Consider the following 27,299-nt stretch of genomic DNA (forward strand, 5'->3'; position numbering starts at 1 on the left):
AGGCCAGGCCCCCGGCACAGAATGTAGTCCAGGTGCCCCAGCTGAACCACAACCCAAGCCTCAGCCACAACCCGGAAGCCTCAGCACAGCAGGCAGCACAGCTGGAGATGCCCCCTTTCTGGGAGCCAAGAAGCAGTGGCAGGCCCTCCAAAGCAACTCACACCTGCTTGGGGGCTGGTGGCAGCACCCCGACGACAAATGCTCACCCAAGGTTCCCTCTCCTCGGCTTGTCATCCACGACTCAGCCTGCTCAGACATCTCATCCATGGCCCCCTTCTGCCAGTCCCAGTTCCTGCCCCCAAATAGCCCGTGTCATTTCCCTTCCCTGCTTTTGCTTAATAACCACCATCCCTGTCACTCACACAGCACTCACCACCCATGCTAAGCACTTCACATACAGTAATTCATTTAATTGTCACAATAAACCTATAATGAAGCAGACACTCTTATTGTTTTGCAGATGAGGAAACTGAGGGGCAGAGACGTTCAGTAACTTGTCCAAGCTCACATGCTAATAAGTGGCAGAGCTAAGATTTTAAATCCAGTCCATTTCCAGAGCCCATGCTCTCACCTGCCCTGCTAGGATGCCTCTCCCCTTGCTTGCGCCTTTCCCCCTGGAAGGTCCTCTCCCCTTCTTTCCTTCTGTCCAACAGACTGCCAGGCACTCAGTGCCCTAGCCTGCTGTTCTCTGATAGTATTGATGGCTTACTTCTAGGCTAGATGGCAATAAATTCAATAAAATAAATTTAACGAATGCACATTGACTAATTTTAGTGAGACTGTACTCCTGTCCCTCATTTCTATCTAATTCAAAAAAGATTAGTTGGTCACATTCTGTGCACAGGTCCTGTGCTGACATCAGGCACAGAATAGAACAAGGCTCCCCATGGCTGCAAGGAGCCCACAGTGCAGGGGGGCAGTGAGACAGAGGGAGGCACAGGGGCTGCAGGGCCAGGGCAGGGAGGCACCAGGCCCAGCTGCATGCTAAACATGAACGGGAGTTGGCAGGCAGAGGGCAGGACAGAAGCTGAAGCTCACAGGCCTAAGGGAACTGCAGGTAGCAAGCGAGGCAGAGGCTGGAGAGGAGCAGGGCAGATCTCAGAGGCCTACAGTGCTGGCTCAGGAGCTGGATTGTGAGCAGGCAGGTGGGAATCACTGAATGGTGTGAGATCAAAGTTTTAGGGTACTCTGGTAGCTGGGGTGAAGAGTGGTTATTCAGGGGATAGGCTGGCTAGAGAGGAATCCATGACAAGTGTCTAGATGATCAGGGTTTGTCTAGGACAGCAGAAGTCAGGTGAAGAGGAAAAGACAGACTTTGGAAATGTGAGAAGACAAAAACCCAGCCTCCCCAACATATGCCTCATCATTGCTACCTCATTCCTGCCCTTTTCTCCTCACTACCGCCCTCTGCATTCTCACCAGCATCTTTTACCATTAGTAAATGATTTAAAAAACCCTTAGCAAACTAAGGCTAGAAAGGAACTTCTTTAATCCGATAAGGAACATCTGAAAATTTTTACAGCAAACATACTTTTTTTAAGATTTAATAATTTTTTTAAAATAAATAGAGACAGGATCTCACTGTGTTGCCCAGGGTGGTCTCGAATTCCTGAGCTCAAGCAATCATCCTGCCTCAGCCTCCCAAAGTACTGGGATTGCAGGTGTAAGCCACTGTGCTCAGCCAAGCATACTTAATGGTAAGATAGTGAATGCTTCTCCCCTGAGATCAGGAACAAAACAAGGATGACCACTATCACCACTTCTGTTCAACACTGTCCTGGAGGTCCTAACCTGTGCAATATGGCAAGAAAAAAATTCATCTGTCATTTGCAGATGATATAGTTATGTCCATAGAAAATTCAAAAGAATACACACATTACTGGATTGAATATGTGGTCTGATCAAATGATCCACAAAAGGTCATTTGATACAAGGCCAATATGCAAAAAGCAGTTGTATTTCTATATACCAGCAGCAAACAAATAGAAGACAAAAAAAATTTTGCAGCAACATCTGAGCTGAAAAAAAATTTTTAAGTGATATTATTTAAAATACCATAAAAATTCTTAGAAGTCAATATAAAGAAAGATGTGCAAAAATCTCTACACTAGAAAACATAGGCTGGATGCAGTGGCTCACACCTCTAATCCCAGCACTTTAGGAAGCTGAGGCAGGAGGATGGCTTGAGCTCAGGAGCTCAAGACCAGCCTGGGCAACATGGCAAAACCCCCTCTCTAGAAAAATAAAAAATTAGCCAGTTGTGGTGGCTTGCACCTGTGGTCCCAGCTACTTGAGAGGCTGAGGCTGGACCGGAGGATCACTTGAGCCCAAGAGGTAGAAGTTGCAGTGATCTGAGATCACGCCAGTGCACTCCAGCCTGGGCAACAAAGCGAGACCGTTTCAAAAATAAATAAATAAGTAAATAAATAAAAATAAATAAATAAATAGCACATTATTGAGAGAAACTTAAAAAGACCTAAGTAAATGGAGAGATTTATCATATTTGTGAATTGGAAGAGACAATACTATAAACATTTATTTTCCTCACCAAATAGATCTATAGATTCAATGAAATCAAAATCAAAATTCCACCCAGTTTTTGAGGAAACATATAATGATTCTAAAATTCATATGGAAATGAAAATGGCCAAGAATAGCCAAGGTCATCTTGAAGAAAAAGAAGACCAAGGCTGTAGGACTTAGCCGGATATCTATCCCTGTCATAAAGCTATAGAAATTAAGACACTGGGTATTCGTGCATGGATAGGCGAATAGACCAAGGGAACAAAATAGAGTCCACACATAGACCTCTCATAGAAAGTCACTTCAGTCACTTCATAAAGGACAAAGGTATCACTGCAAGGCAATGGGGAAAGGATGCTGTGTCCATTGGATATGTATTTGGAGAAAAGCTATTTGGACCCTTACCTCTCACTATACTAGTTCTAAAAGGAGGGCCGGCTCTGGTTGGATTTGGTTTTCTGGCTACTATCCTCCCCAGTGCAGGGATGTGGGTCCCCTCATCTGCCATTACAAAGAGGCACACTAGGCGGCACCCATGGCACATCCAAGCAGCCACCTGTTGCTCCTGGGGCCTCACTGGAGGGTACCTGCCAGGGCTCATCAGCCTGCACATCCCAGGGCCCAATCGCCACCGCGACCTTTTGTCCCTCCCTAGGGTGGCCGAGCCTCCATGGCCATCAGTTGGGTCCTGGGTACGGTCGCACACTGCCTGCGTGATGTCCACAAAGTAGTTTACCCACTCACTTAGCTTCAGTTTCCCCCATGAAGCCCTAGTGCGGGATTCCCACGTGGATGCTGCGGGCATGACACCAACTTGGGTGAAGCAGGCAGAACATCCTTCCACAGAGGCATCCCCAACTATTTCTGTCTCTGTAGGAAGTTTGTCTTATTTTAAATTTTATATCCAATTTGCATTCTATTCCCCATCATATCCGTGTTTGCGTATAAAAATACATAATACTTATGCTCTTGAATCTTCTGGAAAGACTTGCCTTGTTTCTCTAGGGGTCTGATTTCCAGCTCCACCATTTACTAGCTGGGTGACCTTGGGCAAGTTACTTAACCTCTCTGGATGTCCTCATTAGCAAGTTAAGGTTAATAGTACCTGCCCCATAGGAGAGTGGAGTAAATAAAACGGTCACTAAAGGTGCGTGACACTTAATAAAGGCCCAAGACCAGCAGCTGGTATAAACAGTGCTGACAGTGGAATTCTGCCCCCACCCCACTGCAGCTGTCCAGGGTGCTTGCCTTTTTTTGTTTGTTTGTTTTGGTTTTGTTTTTGGAGACAGAGTCTAGCTCTCTCTCCCAGGCTGGTGTGCAGTGAGGCAATCTCAGCTCACTGCAACCTTTGCCTCCCGGGTTCAAGCAATTCTCGTGCCTCAGCCTCCCGAATAGCTGGGATTACAGGTGCATGCCACCACGCCCAGCTAATTTTTCGTGTGTTTTTAGTAGAGATGGGGTTTCTCTATGTTACCCAGGGTGGTCTTGAACTCCTGAACTCAGGCAATCTGCCCGCCTCGGCCTCCCAAAGTGCTGGGATTACAGGCATGAGCCACTGCGCCTGGCCTGGGGTGCTCACCTTTGAGGCGCCCAGTGATGTAGAGGAAGCCATCGGCATCCAGGCGGCCAGCATCGCCTGTGTGCAGCCAGCCTTCCTCGTCGATGGCCTCATACGTCTTGTCCTCCATGTTCAGGTAGCCCATGAAGATGGTGCGGCCCCATAGGCAGATCTCGCCAATGCCCTCTGCGTCCTGGTTCACCAGCTTCACCCGACAACCGGGCACCACCTTGCCTGAGCTGGCGAGGGAGGGGCCGGGAGACTGGTCAGAGGGAGCCGTCTCCTCCAAGCCCCCACTGGGGAGCCGGGGTCCCAACTGCTCGGTCTTCACTGATGGCTAGAAGGTATCCCCTCACAGGGCTTTTGTATTTTAACAGGGGACTTAGTGCTGAAAGGTAGAGCCAAGTAAAGGGTTTTAGGGAATGAAGGAAGGAAGGAACAAATGAAATGGTAATGGTAGAACTTGGAGCACTGTGATAGGCTGGCAAGGAGAGGAGATATTTAATCATAACAGATGATCCTGCAAATCACTCCCCAGAACTGAGTGCCATCACCGCCCATTAGGGGGCTGGCCTGGTCCCCCCAACTCCTACCCCAGCTGGCCCCGGGCCATCCACTCTCCTGGAACACGCTGGAGCACACCCCACCCCAAAGAGGGAAGGGCCAGAGGAAAACTGCTCCACAGGTAGACCCCTGTTCAGGGGGCACCTGGGCTGTGCAGGCTGTTTTCAACCACAGACTCACACGACACGGTGGCAGAGGCCACTCCCACTAGACTGAGGAGGATAAGCTAGGGACTTGGCCCAAGATGGCATTGTTGGCTCTGAGGGGCTCCATAGCCCAGTGGCCAGGTCTCTGGGACCCAACTGAAGTGCAAAGAGAAGGGGGTCCCCAGGGCACTCAGCAGGCGGGCACAAAGCAGTACCAGCAAGGGCGCATGGGCATGCATGTGTGCGGCAGCCTCGAGCCTCACCTGTACAGCCGGTAGTTGTAGGGGCTGGACATGAAGTGGGGGCCTGAGGTCTCACTGAGGCCGTAGCCTGCATACAAGCGGATGTTGAGGCCCAGGAAGAAGCGCTGTGTCTCTGCCGTCATGGGGGCCGCTCCATAGAAGTTCTTCTGACACTTGGCAAATCCCAGGGCCTGGCGGACCTTGGCTAGCACCAGGTAATCTGCCAGTCTGGTTGTGAAGGGCTTCAGGTCGCTGGTGGGAGAGGGAGAATGGTTCACAGAAGAAATCACACACACACACACACACACACACACACACACACACACACACTAAAAGGGTGGTATGGTGGTATTCAGTGAGAACACCCTGGCTTGGCCATTCCAGTTGTCTGTTCCAGTTGGTTGGTTTGAATATTGAACCTGCCCGTGAACATGCATGCAGATGTAGGTATGCAGGCACATGGTTGTGTGCAAATATGTCTTGACCCAGGAAGTCAAACAGATTCAGCTGTGTACAGGCAACAACACAGACACATGCCATTTTGCACACACAATACACATGCACAGAAACTTGAAGTATGTATTCGTGTATACACATGTACAAACGTGGGACCCCAGTGAAGCCCACAAATGCTTTGTTCATGCATATTCATGTTTCGTGTCTGTGCAAATGAAGCTGTGGATGCACAGATATGTACACACATCTTATGAAACATACCATTTCACAGGCACATGGGGAATGGAAACTACTTCTAAATTGAAACCAAGCCAGATTTACGTCACTGACCCTCCATAGAACTATGTGGGAATTTTAAAAGCTATAGGAAGATAGAAAGGGCAAGATATCTGAGGGGTCACTTGGGATGCTGAAAAGGCTGGAAGGGCTAAGTCCTGATCACTGTGGCCCCTTCTCTAGCCACCTACTGAGGTCAGGAGACCTCAGGAGATTGTGCCAGAAGCTGCTCCCAGGGAGGTGAATTTCACTTCAGAGAAAGCAAGTTAGTCCTCCCAGTAAGAATCCAAAGGTGGAGCGACTGTCCCCAGCAGGCCCTGGGAAATGCATAGGAGCTCAAGCCCAGTCATTGATGGGGCCTCTGCACGGGGTCTCCAGAGCTGCCCGGCCACTGGAACCTGGACAGGCATGGCGTATCAGAGCCTCACTGTGTTTTGGTTTATGACCCAGCCCACTCTCTCCCCAGGCCTCCCGCCCGTGGGCCCTCTGTACCTGCCAGGGCAGGTGAGGTTCTGCTCCAAGGTCACCGACATGGCCCACAGCAGCATCTTGCGCCGGATGAAGCCAGACTGAGCCGCCACCTCCTGGATGCGCTCCATGATCTTCTCCCACACCCGGGGCACCCCCATGTGTGATGTGGGCTCCACCTCCCGCAGCGTGTTCACCAGGCTCCCCTGTTCACACCAGAAGAGACAGGTCTGTTGGGTCAGGGGCAGCTGGGGCCCAGGGGTCCCCTCTCACCAGCCAGGCATGCCGGCGGCACACACGTGCTCAACGGGCACCCACACACACCTGCACGCAAGGTGTGGCACATACTGTTTCCTCAATGGCTGTCACCTTGCTTTTTGCTCACAGAACCCTGGTGGCAGGCAGCGGTCAGGCAGCCAGTGCTGACCTCAGTCTCATCCCAGCCCTGAGCGTGGCAACTCTCCATGAGTCTAATTCAGACACAAGAATCCCATTCCCCTTGGCAGCATTTGGTTTGAGGACAGGTGACACTTTGGGACACTGAGATGCTGGTGGAGGGAAACCTGCTGGGGGGTTTCTGGGAAAGTTTTCCTCACAGTTAAAATAAGTGTCCAAAGAACAGGTATATCTTGTGAGGCTGGGATTCAGGGAAGGGCTGTAGCCATCTGGTGATACTCTGAGGATGCCCATCCTTGATCATGTCACAAGTCCCGTGAACCACTCTGACTTGACTTTATGTAATGGCATCAGGTTTCCTTCCTTTTTTTTTTTTTTTTTTTTTGAGACGGAGTCTCACTCTGTCACCCAGGCTGGAGTGCAGTGGCGCGATCTCGGCTCACTGCAAGCTCCGCCTCCCGGGTTCACACCATTCTCCTGCCTCAGCCTCCCTAGTAGCTGGGACTACAGGCACCTGCCACCACTCGCAGCTAATTTTTTGTATTTTTAGTGGAGATGGGGTTTCACCGTGTTAGCCAGGATGGTCTTGATCTTCTGACCTTGTGATCTGCCTGCCTCGGCCTCCCAAAGTGCTGGGATTACAGGCATGAACCACCACATCCGGCCTAGTTTCCCTTCTTGTTTGGTCATTTGAGTAAGGCTGTGCCCATTGCAGCTGACAGAATTCTGACTGATACATGCACAGGAACAGCACACACACAAATGCACACTCAGGGCCCACGGACACATGTGGACGTGGCCTGGCACACAGGCTCAGACGGACAGACGGTAAAGGCAGACTGACCTTCAGGGCGTCGGGTTCGGCAAAGCAGACCTGGGCCCCCCACTGGATGCCTGTCCACAGGTCGTAGATCTGGGCGGCAATGTGGCTGAGGGGCAGGTAGCTGACTACCACCTCCTGCTGGACTTCTGCCGGCCGGATGTCACCGGCCTGGCTGCCGTACCGTGCTGTCCACGTGATCTGGAGGACAAGTAGATGGATCCCAGCAGCGTCCACAAGCCAGCCCTGGCGGTGCTCACAACTGTGGCCACGCTGGGGGCCAGCCCCAGTGTGGTGCCCCCTGTGGCATCTCTGCAGGCTCTGAAAACCCCAGGACAGGCCTCCCCTCCCCCTTGCTGAGCTCAGTCTGGGCCACAGATTGATGCGCTGTTCTACCTATCCCAGCTCCTAGAGCAGAGTCGCCCAAGGAGCTTTCCCAGGGGCTACAGGGGCAGAGCCATGGCCCAGATTCACCCATAACCCCCTTGCACCCCTCCCCCCCGCCCACCAGCCATCTGTCCTACATTGTCTTGACTCAGCATCACCCCCTTGGGGTTCCCAGTGGTGCCAGAAGTGTAGACTAGCACACAGCACTGGTTGGGCTGCTGGGTGTCAATGATGGCGTCCAGGGCTTCTTCAGGCACTTCATTCCCCAGCTCCATGAATTCCTCCATCTGTAGCCAGATGCAGGGAGCAGGCAGGCTAGGTCAGCTGGGTGGGCCCAACAGGCCTCACCTGGCGCCCAGGGCCCCGCTGACCATACCGTGTACACATTGGCCATCTTGTTTGGAGGAGGTTCTTTATATATCACGACTGCCTTTAGATGTGGCAACTGTTTCCAGATCTGCATTGACAGGAAAAACAGATCAGGTTTCAGCAAGAGAAATGTCACCTTCTAAAAAGTACCCCATCTCCCTGCGTGAGTCAGCTTAGTAAAGGTCTCTGGGTGCCCCGTCTCTGACCTTTGACCCCAGCAGGACAACTGCCACCCTTCACCAATAGTTTCCCTCCTGAGAACTTGGGAGCGGTAAAGGTGGGGATAGCCAGGGGACTGGGGATGGCTCCCCATTAAAGGGAAACCACCAAACAAGCTGGGGCTTGGTTGAACAAACTATGATCCAGCCACACAATGGAGTAGTGCTATGTGACTGTAGGAGAAAGAAGGAGAGAAGCAGAGGGCAGAGGAGAGAGGGAGAGAATTCTACATGCAGAGAGTGAGTGGTTTCTAGGATATATTATTAAGTGAAAAAAGGAAGTTTACAATATGCGTATAGTATGCTATATTTGTGTAAGAAAGGGGTGCAATGTAAATATATGTATGCAAACATGTATTTACTTATGTTTACAAAAAGGGGCCAGGTGCGGTGGCTCACGCTTGTAATCCCGGCACTTTGGGAGGCCAAGGTGGGAGGGTCATTTGAGGTCAGGAGTTTGAGACCAGCCTGGTCAACATGGTGAAACCCTGTCTCTACTAAAAATACAAAAATTTGCCAGGTGTGGTGGTGCATGCCTGTAATCCCAGCTACTCGGGAGACTGAGGCACGAGACTCGCTTGAGCCCGGGAGGCAGAGGTTGCAGTGAGCCGAGATCGTGCCTCGGCACTCCAGAGAGAGACTCTGTCTCAAACAAACAAAAACAAACTCTGGAAGGTTAAACCAAAACCTGATTGAATTCACTATGTATAGGCAGAGAGGGAATAAAGGTAAGAAGAAAGGGATGGAAGCAAAAATTCTTTGTTATCTCACATGATTTTGACTTTGGAATCATGTAAATGTCTTAACCATTTGAAAAATAAAGTTATATGTAAAAGGAAGCCAGTTGTGGTGGCTCATGCCTGTGATCCCAGCTACTTGGGAGGCTGAGGCAGAAGGATTGCTTGAGGCCAGGAGTTTGAGACCAGACTGGGCAATATAGTGAGGCCGTATCTTTGTGGGGGTGGGGCGGGGAACACTAAAAAATTTTTAGAAAGGGAAAAAATGAGTTCCTAAAACTTGAAAACACTCTGAAAGAAACGAGTTCGCCCAAGATCAAGGAACCAGAAGAAAAAAAAAGAAAGAAATGAATTAGACCACATACGAAGTTGGTAACATAACCACACACACACAGAATTACATCAAGATCAAGGAATTTTATAATAGTGCACTTTGATTCCTCTTTTTCATTGGCACTTACTCTAAAGGCAAAAAGGAATTTTAAATTCTATGCAATAGTCTTATTGGTTTCTGGGGTTTTGTTTTGTTGGTTTTGTTTGTTTTGTTTTGGAGACAGGTTCTCGCTCTGTGGCATGATCATGGCCCACTGCAGCCTCAAACCCCTGGGCTCCCATGATCCTGCCTCAGCCTCCCGAGTAGCTGGGACTACATGTTCACACCACCACATCTGGCTAATTAAATTTTTTTTTTTTTTTTTTGTAGAGACGGGGTCTCACTATGTTGCCTAGGCTGATCTTGAACTCCTGAGCTCAAGAGATCCTTCTGCCTTGGCCTCCCAAAGTGCTGGGATTATAGGAATGAGCTGCTGTGCCTGGCCTTATTGTTGGTAATAATATTGATACTACTATTTCAAAATTATTTGATGTATACTGTAGGATTACGTTAATCCTATTAGGAACTAAGATTTTAAGGTAAAATAAAATACAAGAATAAAATTTAAAAAGTAAGCTAAAACCTCACAATAACATTTGAAAAGTTATAGAAATAACAGAAATATCAGTGTGAACTCCTGAGTTTTTGCTAAAATATATATTCCTGAGACTTCTGATTCTGATCACAAGGGAGTAACATCCATCCTTGCACTGTAAATACTAGGAAACTGGACAAATAGAATAGCTGGGTGGGCCCAGCAGGCCCCAGCTGGCGCCCAGGGCCCCAATGGCCATACGGTGTACACATTGGCCATCTTGTTTGGAGAGAAAGCAATTGATTTCAGATACTGGACTACAGACAGCTCAGGACTGATATCGCTGCGAGAGGGAAACAGATGAGGTAAGCCTCTAAGTGTGCCCCAGCTTTCTGCCCAGGGGCAATTTTTGGACTATGGGAGAGACAGAGAGAGGGAGAGGGAGAGGGAGAGAGAAAGAGAGAGAGAGAGAGAGAGAAGAATACAGAACCCAGTTGTCTTACTGAGTTGAGGTGACCAAGATCAGAACTCAGGAAACTGAGGTGGCTAGAATTTGTGAGACAGAATACCAGCAGAGAGGAGAAAACTATATAGAGAAAGAGTTCTAGAAATTCTTTTAGGGTCTTTGATTGACTCCCCAACTGCTCAAAACTCCATGAAGCTGGAGGAAGACCAGTGACCAGGGCTGGAAGTCAAACAGCAGCTGATGTAGGAATTGCTCATGTTTCCCCCCACCAGCATGGAGGGACCCCATCAGGCATTAAGCAGAGCCCAGAAGGGTCATGTCTTAGTGATGAGGCTAAGTTAGCCTTAGAGTAAAGGCTATCTAAAGGCCTGGTCTAAAAAGCCTTAAACATAGCCTCAAAATAAAGTTCAGAGAGAAAAAAAAATGGAAAAAAATTACCTGTGGGACAATATCAAAATATCAAATATACATGTAATTGGAGTCTCAGAAAATTTTTTTAATTGAAAAACAGTCTGAGAAATTTTCAAATATAAATTGGTGGATTAAAACTATAAATCTACCAATTTCAGAAGCTCAATGACTCCTGAGCAGAATAAACACAAAGAAAACCACCTTAAGATACAACATAACCAAATTGCTGAAAGTCAACGAAAAAGGAAAAAAAATCTTAAAAGCAGCCAGAAAACCAAAACACTATGTGGAGAGGAACGAAAATAAGATATCATCGACTTCTTGTTAGAAATGATGCAAATGGAAAACATTGAAATGAAATATTTAAAGTGCTGAAAGAAAAAAAAACACCCCGTGAACCCATAAATCTAAATCAGATAAAATGAATTTTAAAAAATGAACAGAAAAACAAGCACCTTTTCAGACAAAGACAAGCTAAAAGAATGTATTGCCATCAGACCTGTATTATAAGAAATGTTAAAGAGAAGTTCTTAGGGCTGAAAAGATGATATCAGATAAAAACTTGGATCTACATAAAGGAAGACAGAGTATCAGAAATGGCAAAAATGTGGGTAAATATGAAACATATTATTTCCTTCTTTAAAATTTTCTCTGAAAGATACTCAGCTGGGCTGGGTGCAGTGGCTCATGCCTGTAATCTTAGTACTTTGGGAGGCCAAGGTGGGCAAATTGCTTAAGCCCAGGAATTTGAGACCAGCCTGGGCAACACAGCAAGACTCTGTCTCTACAAAAAATACAAAAATTCAGCTGTTGTCATCCATTTTACTTCTATAGAGGTTATAAACCCCACAATGCATTGTTATTACTCTTGATTTCAACAGTTGAGTATCTTTCCTTCTTTCTTTTTGTTTTTTTAAGGCAGGGTCTAACTCTGTCACCCAGGCCGGAGTGTAGTGTTGCAGTCACGGCTCACTGCAGCCTCACATGCCTGTAGTCCCAGCTACTTGGGAGGCTGAGGTGGGAGGATTGCTTGAGCCCAGGAGGTTGAGGCTGCAGTGAGCCATGATTGCACCACTGCACTCCAGTCTGGGTGACAAAGTGAGACCCTGTCTTAAAAAAAAAAAAAAAGAAAAAAGAAAGAAAGATACTCAACTGTTGAAAGCAAGAGTAATAACAATGTTTGTGGAGTTTATAACCTCTATAGAAGTAAAATGGATGATGACAGCTGAAAGGATGGGAGGGGAAGTGGAAGTATACTGTTGTATGGTTCCACATTTCATGGGAACTGGTATATTTGAGAGTACACTGTGATAAGTTAAAGATGCACTTTGTAAAATCAGAGCAAACACTGATATAGTAACAAAGGATAGCTAATAAGTCAGTGAAGATCGAATGGAATACCAAAACAAAACAAGATAAAAAATACAAAAAAGTCAGGAAGGAGGAGAAAAGGAACAAAGAATAGATGGGACAAATAAAAAAATAGCCAAATGGTGGATTTATACATAATTTCATCAGATTGGATAAAAGGGCAAGACTCAACTATGTGCTGTCTACAAGAAACTCACTTTAAATATAAAGACACAGCTAGGTTAAAATTAAAAGAATACAAAAATATATAATGCAAACAATTATCAGAAACCTGGAATGGCTATATTAATTTGAGGAAAAGTAGTTTTGGAACAAGAATTATTACCAGGGATAAGGAGGAACATTTCTTAATGATAAACGGTTAATTTATCAAGAAAACATAATAATCTAAACATGTATATGCCTAATAACAGAGCTCCAAAATACATAAAGCAAAACCTTATAGAACTGGAAGGAAAAATAGATGTCTACAATAATAATTGGAGATTTCCACATTCCCTTTCTTAGTATTTGATAGAGCAAGAAGACAGGAAATCAATAGAGATACAGAAGACAACATTAAAATACTACCAACCAACTTGATTTAATTAACATTTATAGAACCTTCTAGCCAACAACTGCAGAGTACACATTCTTTCAAATATGCATGGAACATTCACCAAAATTGATCATTATTCTATCACACCTACTCTGTACAAACAGAGTGTCTCAGGTACCAAAGAGCCCCAGGTAATGAGGGAAGGTTCTTTCTTTGGAGAATTCCAGCCAATGAATTAGAAAATCAACATTTTGCTACCCCTAATAAAATAATTAATTTCAGGCAACATCATCAAGGCATGCTAAAACCGTTAGGAGAAAGCTTGATGGGGAATTTCACAGTGGAAGAAGAGAAGGTGGTCATGACCTGAAGCCCAACATCACTGAAAGTGGTACCACCTGCCATCATGTGCCTCTTGAGGCGGTGCACTATGAAGGACATGGTATCACCTATGGGGTGTTTTTGCCAAAAAAGTCCAATCTGAAATCAAGCCTTTAGATCTAACAGGAAATACAGAAGTTAGAGGAACAAGTTAACTGATAGCAAAAGGAAGCAGTCAGACAACCACAGAACATGAGACCTTGTACAAGATGACTCACAGAGTTACTGCAGTGTCTATGGTAGAAGTTCTCACACTTGAATGTGTGTCAGAATCACCAGAGGGCTTGTTAAATGTGAATGCTGGGCCCAAATACACTAAGTTTATGATTCAGTAAGACTGGGGTGAAGCTTGAGAATTTGCATTTCTAAGTTCCCAGATGATGCTAATTTGGGGACCACACTGGTCAATGGTAGGGCTTTGTTCTAAATTAGAAGGCACTTAAGAGACACTACCACATGCAACACGTGGGTCTGGTTTAGATCCTGATTCAAATAAACCAATGATGTGATGACATCATGGGTATAGAGATAGAAAGTAGAATAATGGTTGCCAGGAGGGAATAGGGAGTTGTTTAATGAGTACAACACTTCCGTTTTGTAAGATGAAAAGAGTTCTGGAGATGAATGGTCGTGGAGATTGTACAACAATCTTAATGCACTTAACACCACTGGACACTTAAAAATGGTTAAGATGGTATGTTTTTATGTTACATGTGTTTTACTACAATAAAAAATTGGAAAAAAGACATGTATATTAGATGATATGATAGAATTATTTTACTTGTGCTAGATGTGATAAAGTTACAGAGCTTATTTAAGAAAGATTTTATATTTTTTAGAGATGCATATTGAAGTATTCAGATAACGAAGTGACATGATATCAGAGATTTTCCTTCAAACACTTCAGCAAAAAGGTGAATTGAAGAAGCAAGTGTGATGAAAACACATTGATAATGATTGGATCTGATGATAGATATATGGGGATTCTCTCTACTTTTTTGTTTGAAGACTTTCATAATACAAATTTGATTTTAGGCCAGGTGTATTAGTCTGTTCTCACACTGCTATAAAGATACTGCCCAAGGCTGGGTAATTTATAAAGAAAAGAGGTTTAATTGATTCACAGTTCTGCATGGCTGGGGAGGCCTCAGAAAACTTACAATCATGGCAGAAGGGGAAGCAGGCACATCTCACATGGTGGCAGGAGAGAGAGCAAGTGTCTGTCAGTGCGGGAAAAACTACCATTTATAAAATCATCAGATCTGGTGAGATCTCACCATTCACTCATCATCATGAGAACAGTATGGGGGAAACAGCCCCCATAACCCAATCACTTCCCACCAGGTCACTCCCTAAATACCTGGGGGTTACAATTCAAGATGAGATTTGGGTGAAGACACAAAGCCTAACCATATTACCAAGCATGGTGTCTCATGCCTGTAATTCCAGCACTTTGGATTGCTTGAGCCCAGAAATTTGAGACCAGCCTGGGCAACATAGTGAGACCCTGTCTCTCTAAAGAAAAAGTACAAAAGTTAGCCAGGAATGGTGCTGCAGACACCTGTAGTCCCAGCTACTCAAGAGGCTGAGGTGGGAGGATTGCTTGAGCCCAGGAGGTCGAAGCTGCAGTGAGCCATGATCATGCTACTGCACTCCAGCCTTGGTGACAAAGTGAGACCTTGTCTCAAAAATTTAAACACCAAGCTTTCTTTTAAATATTGACCGAGGGTGGTCATTTCCTAACTCTGGGCTTCAGTTTCTTCAACTGCAAAATGGGGATGGGGGGTGGTTGCTGACCTATTCCCAGCTCAGACACTAATGGGGACTGGGGGCCTCCCTCAGCCCCGTTTCACAGTGCCTCTGGCCTCCAAGGGCTGTAAGGAGCTGGCCACAGCTATATATTTCCTTCTTGTCCTCACTGGAGGAGGAGGGGCTCGCTCTGCCTTGGTTGCTGATTTAGGGTATTCAGAACAGGCTCTGGCACTTTGTTAGCTCTCCATAAATGATGCTTTGTGGACAGATGAGGCCCCTTGTTTCTCTCACAAATGGTTCTTACGGCTTCGTCTTAACCTGCAGCACAGAGTCACTCTACTGCCACCTGCCAGGTATGGGACTTTGAGTAAGCCATACTTCACTGCTCTGGCCCTTGGTTTCCTTGCCTGTAAAATGGGTGAGAAGACCCATCTCTCAGGCTTCTGCAATGTCTGCAGGGTGCTCAGTGGAGCCAGTGTGCCATGAACAGCATCTATCCACTGCTGCTGCTGCTGGGCTGTGGTGCTGCCACCCGGGACTCTCCTTTTCCACTCCGGGTCTGTTTCTTCATATGTGAAATGGACAGAGGGTGGGTGTAGGATGGAATGCCTTTCAGTCCTTCCAGGTTCTAAAAGTTCCCTAAGTCTTAGACAGAACCCCTTTCTTTCTTGTCTTACAAGTGAAGACTATGACAATATAATGATTTAAAAGCACTTATATGGTGCTGCCATGGGTTGAATTGTCTCCCCCTCCACAACCTGCCGCAAAGAGAGATGCCAAAGTCCTCATCCCCGGTACCTCGAAGTGTGACCTTATGTGGAAATAGGGTCTTCATGGAGGTAATGAAGTTAAAACAAAGTCATTAGGGTGGGCTCGAATCCAATATTCCTGGTGTCCTTATAGAAATGGGAAATTTGGACACAGAGACAGACACAGAAGGACGACGACGTGAAGACACTGTGAGAACACCAGCTGAGGATGAAGGCAGAGGCCTGGGTGATGCGTCGACAAGCCAAGGAACACAACAATGGCCAGCCAACCCCAGAAGGCACCCCGTTCCAGCAGCCTTGGCAAATGAACACAAGCACCCACCAAGAGCCAGACCCTGGTCTAAGAGTTACCCTCATACCAGCCCTTCCAGGTGACCTCTGCGGCTGTCACCATCCTCCCCAAGGCCACACTGCATTTGAGCTCTGGCAGGTCCAGCCTGAGTGCGTGTGTTCACCCACTTCTCTACACCACCTCTGGGTTTAAACCCTGCTTAGAGGCCTTTGCACGTCTAGCCAGGGCAGCTCTGAAGTCTTCCCGAGGCTTCATTTTATTTTGCTGTGAGCCAGAAGTTCTTGGCCTGGGCTGCCCACAGCCTCACCTGAGGCTATTTTCAAGCTCACTCTGATTTGGGGATGCCCTCCAACAGGTTCTGCCTCAAGGGTCTGGGCTGCAGCCTGGGTCTCCCCCAAGGATTCTGGTGCTGCCCCGCTGGGAACCACTGGCCCCGCTTGCTTTTCTCTTTCAGGCTTCAGGAAACTTCTCCACTAGAAATGAGGATAGGCACCTGCTCTGGCTCCTCTGGGGATCCAGATCCCATAGTCTTGGAAGGTTGGAGACCATTTGTCCCACCCTCGGGTACAGATGGAAGCTGTGGCCCAGGTGACATCTCCAGAATCACAGGCAAGCCAACAAGTCAGTCTCTGAGGCCTCCCTTGGGATGCAGGGAGCCCTTGAATGCCTCAAAGGCTGTTGGGTTCAGCTGGGACACAGAGGTGTCCCCAGGCCACCATACCCCAGTATGGTCCATGCGGGGACAGAGCCAATTAGGGGTGGGCCTTTGATCAGGAGGCATCATCAATGCTCCAGAAAAGACCCCACTGGCTCTAGAGGCACTCTGAGCTCCTGCTCTGCCCAAACTGTGTCTGACTTGGCTTAACCCTCACCCTGTGGCAGCCCTCGCCACCCCCCGTCACCCTGTTCCTCACCTAGACTTGAGTGCTCAAGATGTCAGAGCCCTAAGCCACTCACCTGCACATAACCCTTCCACTGCCAGAAGACCCCGGCCCCCACAGCTCTTGCTCCCTCTTAGGGGAGACCCTGTCCCAAAGAGAAAGCCATAGGAGGCAGTGGCTGGACAGGAGTCCTATCCAAGGCCTTATCACCACTTCTGGGGCATGTCCCTTGAGCCTCCATTTCCTTGCCTGTCAAATGGGTAAGTAGCCATTGCCCTGCCTTGCTTGCTGTGTGTGCGTTAGAGGGTTGCTGTTGAGGATGAGGACACTGTGGATGGAGGGCGGGAAGGTTCTGTATGAGTCGGAGTGGAGGTGAATGGGGATACCCAGCCTCTGACCCCATGCCCACTGCCTCTTCCCCAAACCTTCAGGATCTTTTCCAGCTGCTTCTGCGTGTCGACCACGATGACATTGGCGCAGCAGTCATAAGCGATGTATTGGCAGGCCTCAGGGGAGCTGGTGGTGTAGATGCCGGTGACGATGCCACTGTAGGAGACCCAGGAAGATTCACCTTAGGGGAGGTGCAGAGGGGCCACCCCTTCCCCCACCCCCACATCTGTAGCCCCCAGACCCAGAGAGCTCCCACAGCCTGGCAGGAGGGGCTCCCAAGGCACCTGAGCACCTCTGCCCCTGCAGAGAGGGCGCCAGATGCAGGTCTACCAGAAGGCCCCAGGGAGGAGGCAAGATGGTGGGGAGTGGGTGGGGGCTACTAAAAAGAGATAAGGACCCTCCCGTACCCTCTGCCCACCACCAACACACTGGAGACCCCGTCCCTGCCCCCGTCACTCACCCTGCAAATACTGTGCCCACTGCCGAGAAGAACCACTCTGGGGAGTTGAAGCCGAGGATGGCCACACTGTGGGCCTGCTTCAGGCCAAGCTCCAGGCCAAAGGCAGACAGGCCAGGTCAGCCAGGCAAGGACTGGGACCCTCATGCCCCTCTCAGAGCCCCTACCCAGACTGCAGGGGACCTGCAGGCTCCACCCTCCCAGGGTCCCCTCAGTCAGAGAATTCCCTTGGAGGAGAAGGGGTTGGTCACTCAACAGCCCTCACTGTCCCTCCCAGGGCCTTCCAAGGAAGTCTGTCTGGCCCCTCAGCCCAGCACACTGGGCTTCCAGCGCCCCTGAATGTGATCACAAATTAAAAGTGAGTAACAAGTGCTTGGCACATGGTAGGGGCTCAGCAAATAAAAGCTCAGTACGGGGCCCACCATGGAGTGTCACCTCCATGCACAGTGACAGCTTTTACAGTTATTGTTCCTAAGAGCCTTGCCCAGTGGGCAGTTGGAGAGGAGGCCTGTGAGGCCCAGAGCTGGCAGGCACATCTGGGGAGGGGCAAGGCCTTGCCATGAGGGGCCCCCTTACCTTCAGGAAGCCCTTGGCGGCTCTGCGGGCGAGCAGGTAGTATTGGGAGTAGGAGATGTGCTCCCACTTGTCCTGGCGCTTGAAGCCCAAAGCGCTGAGGTCCCCGTACTTGTCCAGGGCCTCGTAGAACATCCGATGCACAGTGTAGGGAAGCTGTGGGCAGCTGGGGTCTATGCGCAGGCGCACCCGCCCATCGGCCCGAGTCGTCCACAGCGCCTCCTCTGTGGGGTGGGGGATACCACAGCTTGGATCATGCCAGCCTGAGGTTGTCCTCAGGGGACACTTGTCCTGCCCTGGGCGGAGCTCGCAGCCCTTCTGGTGCTGACAATGCCTTGGGTACTGGGCCTTGAGGCTGGCAGGCCAGGGTAGGCTGGGGTAAGCTGGGAGACCACCTAGAGGAGGAGGTCTGACTCAGCCTTGAAGGAAGAGCAAAGTTTAGGGATGCCGCAAGGAAGAGGAGAGGAAATAACTGGAGGACAGATGGAAGTCCTAGACACACTGTTCCTTCTTTTATCCCAGTTGGAATTTGCCTCCCAAGGTTGGGCAGTGGAACTGTCAGATCTCCAGGTACCTTCAGGGTGTCTGTCTTTCCCTACCCTCCTGTGAATGGGTTGGGGACAGATCCAACTAGACAGAAGGTCAAAGCACCAAAGAGAACGACCCTCCCGAGGGTCTGGAGGAGACTGAAAACCATCAGCCCTGCTCTCCAGCCTGAAGTCTCCCAGTCTCGGGAAATAACAACAGTCTTTGCTCATTCTCCCCCTGCAAATGAAGTGTCTCATTTAGTCTTCACAGCATGGGTTTGGAGAGCTCCATTGCACAGATGGGGCAGCTGCAGCTCAAAGAGTTTCAGTCATTTATCGAAGATCACACATCAAGGAAGTGCAGGGGGGGGTCAGGATTTGAACTCACGTGTACCTGATTCCACAGCTCACACTTAGGACATTGTCTGGGGTGCCACCCAGCCTTTAAGAGTCAGAGGCTTACTCTGTGTGTGGTGGGTGGGAACAGAGGTTTTCCACTTAGTATGCAAGACTTGGACAAGCCACCGAACCACTGAGTCAGTTTCAGGGGGAAGATGAGGACTCAGTTCTCAGGGTGGACATGAGGATCAAGAGAAAGGGTGTATATGAAGAAGCTCTGACCTATGGCTGGTGCTCCATAAATGCACATTTTCCTTCTTCCTCTTTTTTCCAAATTTGCAGAGGAAGCTCCGATGGGTGGTCTGGACCCTTTGGTCCCCTGAGACCTCCTTTCCTTGGGGCAAGGGTGGTGGTTCCACCATGATGGTGAGAAGAGATGAGGGCTGGCCAGGACAGGTGGGGCTGACCTGCCACCTGCTGGCCAGACCCACCTCACCTATTGTCCTGTCACCGGTCCTTCCCTGAGGCAGACAAATGAACTAGATGAGCTTGTTCCTCCTCTTTGACACTCTTAGGTTGCATGCAGACTCTGAGGTTGGCAGAAAGAGGTAAAGATCTGGGGGCTGGGACAGGAGAGCCCATTCCTCCTCCTGGGGAGGGCCGGAAGTGGGGATGACAAGGACATATCCAGACCCAAACCGGATACATGGCAGCCTGCAGGAAATGCAGGCGGGGCAGGGGAGGGTGCCAGAGAGAAGATCCTATGTATGGCAGAGTCCAAGACCTTCTGGGATGGATGCCCCTGTCACTGGCCATGAGGGAGCCCTGAGCCCTCGGAGTGGCATGAGTCAAGGCCACTAAGCCCCGTCCAATCACTCCTCAGACCTCTCCAAGCCTTGCCCCATATCCCGGGATGCTAGCCTGGTGGACCCGCTGATCTGCCTCTTCAGAGCCTCTAACTGTTGCATTTTGCCAAAGTCCATGCCCAGACCAGAAAGTCAGGTACGCCTGGGTTCAAAAACCTCAATTCTGCCTCTGCGTGCTGTTTGACCTAACAAACCATTCTCTCAGCTGCATCTTCATCACCTGCAAGTGTGAGGGGTTGATGAGGACATGGGGACACAGAAGCCCTCATACAGTGCTGGTGGGAATGAGATGGTACAGTCATGTGGGAAAACAGGTTAGCAGTTTCTTAAAGAGTTAAACATAAAACTACAGTACGACCCAGCAACCCCACTCTTAGGTATCTACCCAAGAGAAATAAAAACACATGTCCCCACGAAGACTTACACACAAATATTCTTCACAGCATTGTTTATGAGTCAAAAAATTGAAACAACCCAAATGTCCACTGACTGGTAAATGAAAAACAAAATGTGGTCAGAGAGTAGAACGCTATTCAGCTCTGAAAAGGAACAAAGTGGCCCAGCGCAGTGGCTCGCACCTGTAAACACGAGAGGAGACTGAGGCGGGGGATCACTTGAGCCCAGGAGTTCAAGACCAGCCTGGGCAACATAGTGAGACCCCATCTCTAAAAAAAAAAAAAAAAAAATTAGCAGGGTGTGATGTTGTGTGCCTGTATTCCTAGCTACTTGGGAGGCTGAGGTGGGAGGATTGTTTGAGTATGGGAGGTCAAGGCTGCAGTGAGCCATGATCGCACCACTGCACTCCAGCCTGGACAACAGAGTGAGACCCAGCCTCAAAAAAAAAATTAAATCAAATTAAATAATAAATTAAAAATATATAAAAAGGAATAAAGTATTGATAGAGGCTACAACATAGATGAAACTCAAAAACATGTTCAGTGAAAGAAACCAGGTGCCAAAAAGGAAAGGCAGAAAAGATAGAAAGCAGATTAGTGGTTGCCCCAGGCTGGAGGTGGGAGTGGGGAGTGACCATGGAATAGGCACAAGAGATCTTTTTGGGGTGATGGAAATGTCCCAACATTGGATTGTGGGGATGTTTTGCAGCTATGTAAATTTGCTAAAAATAATCAAATTGTGCACTTAAAATGGGTAAATTTCATGGCATATAAATTATAGCTCAATAAAGCTACTTAAGAAAAACAGAGAGAGGGCCCGCATGGTGGCTCATGCCTGTAATCCTAGCACTTTGGGAGGCCAAAGTGGGCGGATCACTTGAGGCTACAAGTTAAAGACCAGCTGAGCAACATGGTGAAACCCTGTCTCTACTAAAAATACAAAAATTTGCTGGTCGTGGTGATGCACATCTGTAATCCCAGCTACTTGGGAAGCTGAGGCATGAGAATTGCTTGAACCTGGGAGGTGGAGGTTGCAGTGAGCTGAGATCGCACCACTGCCCTCCAGCCTGGGTGATAGAGTAAGACTCTGTCTTAAAAAAAAAAAAAAAAAAAAAAAAAAAAGAGAATGTTGACCCCCCTGCAAAGTGGTGCAAGAATCCTGTGCAATGGCCCTCAGAGCATGCCCAGGGCCTGGCATCCAGTTGCCTCTCAGTGGTTATTAGTTCTCTTCCCTCCCCTGGCACAGATTCCTCCTACGCCTGGACTACAGAAAAGGTGACTTTCTCCCATGGGCACCTCTAGAAGCTCACGCTCCTCTGTATTCACCTGTTCACCCAGGTTGCCAAGAAGAGCAGAGGTGAGTCTTGGGATCTCCAAACCAAACGTTTTAACTTGAGCATTTATAATCTCTCTTTTTTCTTTCTTTCCTCTTTTTTTTTTTTTTTTTTTTTTTTTGTTGACATGGAGTCTCACTCACTATATTGCCAGGCTGGAGTGCAGTGGTGCGATCTCGGCTCCTTGCAACCTCCACCTCCTGGGTTCAAGCAATTCTCCTGTCTCAGCCTCCCGAGTAGCTGGGACTACAGGCATGTACCACCATGCCTGGCTAATTTTTTTGTATTTTTTGGTGGAGACAGGGTTTCACTGTGTTGGCCAGGCTGGTCTCGAACTCCTGGCCTCAAGTGATTGACCCGCCTTAGCCTCCCAAAGTGCTGGGATTACAAGCGTGAGCCACGGTGCCCAGCCACTATAACCTCTTTTTTTGTTTTTGAGACAAAGTGTCACTCTGTCGCCCAGGCTGGAATGCAGTGGCAGGATCTTGGCTCGCTACAACCTCTGCCTCCTAGGTTCAAGTGATTCTCCTGCCTCAACCTCCCAAGTAGCTGGGATTACAGGTGCCCACCACCATGCCTGGGTAATTTTTGTATTTTTTAGTAGAGATGGGGTTTCGCCATGTTGGCCAGGCTGGTCTTGAACTCCTGACCTCAGGTGATCTGCCTGCCTTGGCCTCCCAAAGTGCTGGGATTACAGGCATGAGCCACCGTGCCTGGCCTATAATCTCTTTTTAATGACAAAAATATGCATACTTGTTTCAAGAAATACGAAACAATTCAGCAGTCTATGACAGAAAAAGTGATAGGCCCTCTTTCTACAAATATTCATACAAGGACTTAGGTTTTATTTTGTTGTTGCAATTGCTTTTTATGAAAAATAAGGTGGCAGGGGAGACAGATCATCTTATTAATGTATTAATCACAGGTAGCAAACCCAAAATGCTCATGGGACCAGGCGGGTAGTGTATCAGCATCATAGTAAATAATGTATAGTAATACATAATAAATGAATGAAGTGGCCCAGGATTTGCAAATGAAACCAGAGGCAGTCTTCTTTTCCAGGAAGAAATGAGCTCCCTCTCATTTTCCTTTAGAAACATGGCCCTTGGAGTCCACCTTTTGTTTCTCTGCTTTTGATAGAGACGTGGAACAGCGCAATATTTTTCTTTTCTTTTCTTTTCTTTCTTTCTCCTTCCTTCCTTCCTTTCTTCCTTCCTTCTTTCTTTTTTTGAGACAGGGTCTCACTCTGTCACCCAGGGCTCAAAAGATCCTCCAATCTCAGCCTCCTGAGCACAGCACTAAGCCCAGCTAATTTTTTTGTATTTTTGGTAGAGACAGGTGGGTGGGGGGGGTTAGCCATGTTGCCCAGGCTGGTATCGAACTCCTGAGTTCAAACGATCCTCCAGTCTTGGCCTCCCAAAGTGCTAGGATTACAGGCATGAGCCACTGTGCCTGGCCATATTTTTCTATTATACAAAAAACTACAGGCCAAGTGCAGTGGCTCACGCTTGTAATCACAGCAATTTGGGAGGCCAAGGCAGGACTGCTTGAGGCCAAAAGTTCCAGACAGCCTGAACAATAGAGAGAGACCTTGTCTCTACAAAAAGTAGATCTTATCTCTACAAAAATTTAGCCAGGTGTGTGAAGTATGTAAAGTAACGCATATGCTAATTAGATCAATTTAGCCATTCCACAAAGTAACTGGGACCATAGGTGCATGCCACCATTCCCAGCTTGCTTTTTTTTTTTTTTTTTTTTTTTTTTTTTAGTAGAGACAAGGTCTTGCTATGTTGCCCAGGCTGGTCTTGAACTCCTGGTCTCAAGCAATCCTCCTACCTTGGCCTCCCAAAGTGCTGGGATTACAGGTGTGAACCACTGAGTCCAGCCAAATATATGTTTTAAATCATATGAATCAAATCAAACCTAGCCATTAGCCAAATCATCCATATTTAACATTGGTGATATTAACATGCCTGCCTCATCGTGTGCATGCTGTGTGGCTGCGTTGTACTCCATGGTTGGGCCCTATCATAATTTACTCTGCCACTCTCCACTGAAGGACGCTCAAGTGATACCCAGCCTCCAGCCCTCCTTCTAGGTTTAGATTATTAGAAGGAGGTTTACTGGATCAAGAGAAAAGAGTGTTTAAAATCTTGATGGACATTTTGGACAGAATTCTTTACCTAATTTCTCCTCTCCCATCAGCTACATGGTTCTGTCTTTTTCCTGTTTCCTCTTCCATGGAGCCTGTGCTTTTGTGTCAGGTCATCTCACATCCTTCTTGGAAGGAGGGAATGAGGCATGGGAAGGGAAGGAAGGTTCGTAGGTCTGCAAGGTCAGTCTCCTATTAGCCCAGCTGTTTCATGACAGGGACAAGAGCCCTGGCCCTGGAGGACCCCTTGTCACCCTTGGGAAGGGTGACAAGGCTTCCTGGCCAGCTGCAAGACCCAGCCCTTTCTCTGCACAAGCTCAGCTGAGCCAGCAGGACCTGTCTGAGCCCCTAGACCAGCTGGAAGAGGAGATCCTGGTGGGAAGGGGGCTGCCCCTTCCCTCGCTGAGGCCCCGGTCATCTCTTGCTTACTGCTTACTGAGCCCCTGCCATGCGCCATGCCATTCTTTGCCCATCACCACTGTCACCTCCCAACTAAAGAGTTGAGTGGCAGAGCTGGCATCCAAACCCCCACAGTTCCATACCCAAGTCTGCTCTGTTCCCATGGGGTGCTGCCTCTCACAGTGAACTTCAAGGAAGACCCTGGCACCACATCTCCCATCTCCTCTGGGAAAGGACTATCATGCCTCCCGCCAAGTCCTATGCCAGGTTCAGGTTGGGTGACCTTGGGCAGCCATGACCTCCAGCCACCGGCCTTTTCCCACATTCCTGAGGCTCCCAGAGTGACCTTGCTAAATCCAGGTCTGACCTGCTCAAAAGTCCCCAATAGCTCTCATTGACCACAGGGAGGCGTCTATACCAGGGCTTCTAAGGCAGGCCCTCCCCAAGGGGCTCGCTTACCTTTCCCAGCCTCAACACAACCTTTCCTTACAGCCGACCTGAACTGCTCTCAGTTCCCTTTGGTTCCCCGCCTCTGTGCCTTTGCCTGTGCTGTGACTGCCTGCAATGCCCTTCCCTCCATCACATATCCACACTTTACCGCTCTTCAAGGACCACGTGTTGCCTCCTCACTAAAGACTCCCATCTTTGAGCCTCATGGAGGATGGGGTCATGGTCAGGGCTGCGTCTCCCACCAGCCTGGAGCTCTGGAAGTCAGATTGCCTCCTCTCTGGGTCCTGGCTACCAGCAGCAACCCGGCCTGGAGCAGAGGCCAGGGGCCTCTTCTTTGGGGGAGAATGAGCTGACCTCTGCCCCATCCTAGTCCTAGGAGGGCTGGAGACCCAGTGACTGTGTGTCTAGAGGACTCAGGCCTTCATCTCTCCCCCACCTCACCCTTGCACCCCAGGGTGACCAATGAGGACACAGGACACATTGTGCTTAAGCACAGAGACAGGCTCACAGAGCAGGTATCTACCCAAGCGGGACACGCCAGCCTGCTTTCCCATCCTGCACCCCTGAGAGACCTAGGTAGGGCCTGCCCTGCTCAGTGTCCTTCTGACCTGGGCCCACCACAGTTCAGTGGCCTCAGCCTTGGGTGCCAGCTGCCAAGCTCACTCCTGCCCTTGAGAACTGAAAGAAGGGAAGACAGATGCATCTTCTAGCCTGGGGTGTGCAATCCTCCCCCTTATTCTCATGTCCATGTGTTCCCACCTGTGGGCTCTGCTCACACTGTGTCCTCTGCCAATCTCCCTCTCTATAGAAGAAGAAGTCTCTGGACAATGAGTTAGAAGGGCTGGGCCTGGGTTTTAGCTACTGGCAAGGTGTGCCAAATGCAAGGCAGAACAGTCAGAAGGGGTTGCCCACAGCTGTTGAGCCTTGGACATTGGCCCTGCGACCCCGACCACATGCATAAGACTGGAGCTGCAAGCCCTGGCCAAAGGCACATGAGGTTGCTGCGCAGGAGCACTGCTTAGTGGGAGTGCTCCCTGTAGGTGGTGACAGATAATTAGAGGCTCTCTGTTGCAGAGTTTGGGAGTGACTTGCAGAGATCAGGATGGCCAAGCTGAGATAATGGGGTGGTGGAAGTCACAGCATAGTGAGTGGAGTGCACAGAAGCAGGTGGTGGCAGCAAGGCAGGGAGAAACTGAATTGCAGCAATGCTGGTTGTCACCTGAGCAGGGAGCCAGGAAGGTCCATTCTTCCCATTCCCTGCTAGCCTTTTTCTTTCTTCTTTTATGTTCTTTCCTATTATTATTATTATTACTATTTGAGACAGAGTCTTGCTCTGTCGCTAGGCTGGAGTGCCGTGGCACTATCTCGGCTGACTGCAACCCCTGCCTCCTGGGTTCAAGCGATTCTCCTGCCTCAGCCTCCCAAGTAGCTGGGACTACAGGTGCGTGCCACCACGCCCAGCTAATTTTTTGTATTTTAGTAGAGACGGGGTATCACCATGTTGGCCAGGCTGGTCTCGATCTCCTGACCTCATGATCTGCCCACCTCAGCCTCCCAAAGTGGTGGGATTACAGGCATGAGCCACCACTCCCAGCCTCCTCCTAGCCTCTTTCTAAGCTTCTTTTCTTCCCTGCCTTTCCTCACAATAACCCACATCTCCTGAAGCCATCTGAATTCATCTCCTAACCTCCCTCTCTCCCTAGGTTTCTCCTAAAAGGAAAGAACTTGAAGCAGCAAAGGTACAATTAGGCAAACAGACAATATCCACTGTCTGGAAGGTGCAGTGCAGTGCAGAACACGAACTGGTACAGCTTTCTTGGGGGCAACTGGCAATATATATCCAAAGGCTTGAAACAGAAACATCCTTGCACTTAGCAATCATACTTTCCGGAAGTTACTCAAGGGAAGCAATCAGAGACATGTACAGCGAGACTGTGGAGATGGATATCTGTACAGCTCCGTGCCTATTAGCAAAGCCATTGGGAACAACCCGAATGTCCAACAGGGGACTGGTCTCCTATTCAGTTCATTATGGTAGAGCCATATCATGGATTCCCATGCAGCCATTAAAATAAAGTACAAAAAAATATTTAATGACATACAGAAATGTTCACAGGATAACATCAAATGAAAAGGGGACCAAAGAAAGGGCATACAGAAATGCATAGACCACACTGAAAAGATCTGTATCAACGTATTATTATTAAAAGGCTTAGCACATTGTGGGTATTCAAGACTCCCCTTTGTACCTAGACTCTGAGCTTCTGATGCAAGCATTGACCTTGCAATAAGTGTTTGCTGAAAGAATAAATCAAATTAAGCATATGATGCCTCTAGCTGCATCAGGAATATAGGCAGAGACCTCAGCCAGATGGGTGATCTTGGGAAGTTGGGGCAGGGAGTTCCCACACACAGCGTATCAGAGGTAGATGGCCCTTTCACAGATGAGAAAACTGAGTCCCAGAGGGACAGGGATGGCCAAGGTCA

The 27,299-nt window shown here is 48.6% G+C and overlaps 1 protein-coding gene and 1 long non-coding RNA gene across 3 annotated transcripts in view; one reads left to right on the top strand and one right to left on the bottom strand.

The window, feature by feature from the left end:
• Positions 1-27,299, bottom strand: part of ACSBG1 (acyl-CoA synthetase bubblegum family member 1) — a 59,562-nt gene that overhangs the window by 3,675 nt on the left and 28,588 nt on the right. The window contains exons 3-11 of one of the 2 annotated variants that reach the window (XM_030814868.1): positions 18,354-18,574; positions 17,781-17,869; positions 17,356-17,476; positions 8,213-8,293; positions 7,974-8,123; positions 7,474-7,650; positions 6,258-6,439; positions 5,055-5,285; positions 4,103-4,320 (exon numbers count right to left, since the gene is read on the bottom strand). In XM_030814868.1, coding sequence (XP_030670728.1) covers positions 4,103-4,320; positions 5,055-5,285; positions 6,258-6,439; positions 7,474-7,650; positions 7,974-8,123; positions 8,213-8,293; positions 17,356-17,476; positions 17,781-17,869; positions 18,354-18,574 — 1,470 coding nt within the window. The remainder of the gene's footprint in view (positions 1-4,102; positions 4,321-5,054; positions 5,286-6,257; positions 6,440-7,473; positions 7,651-7,973; positions 8,124-8,212; positions 8,294-17,355; positions 17,477-17,780; positions 17,870-18,353; positions 18,575-27,299) is intronic. The other variant, XM_030814869.1, reaches the window with a different exon arrangement.
• LOC115835525 lies at positions 17,430-26,906 on the top strand. The gene is made up of 4 exons (XR_004030574.1): positions 17,430-17,511; positions 18,055-18,135; positions 21,724-21,834; positions 26,516-26,906. It is a non-coding gene; the product is annotated as an uncharacterized LOC115835525 (long non-coding RNA).

Source organism: Nomascus leucogenys, chromosome 6 (assembly GCF_006542625.1).
Source record: "Nomascus leucogenys isolate Asia chromosome 6, Asia_NLE_v1, whole genome shotgun sequence".
In the NCBI taxonomy this organism is placed as follows: Eukaryota; Metazoa; Chordata; class Mammalia; order Primates; family Hylobatidae; genus Nomascus; species Nomascus leucogenys.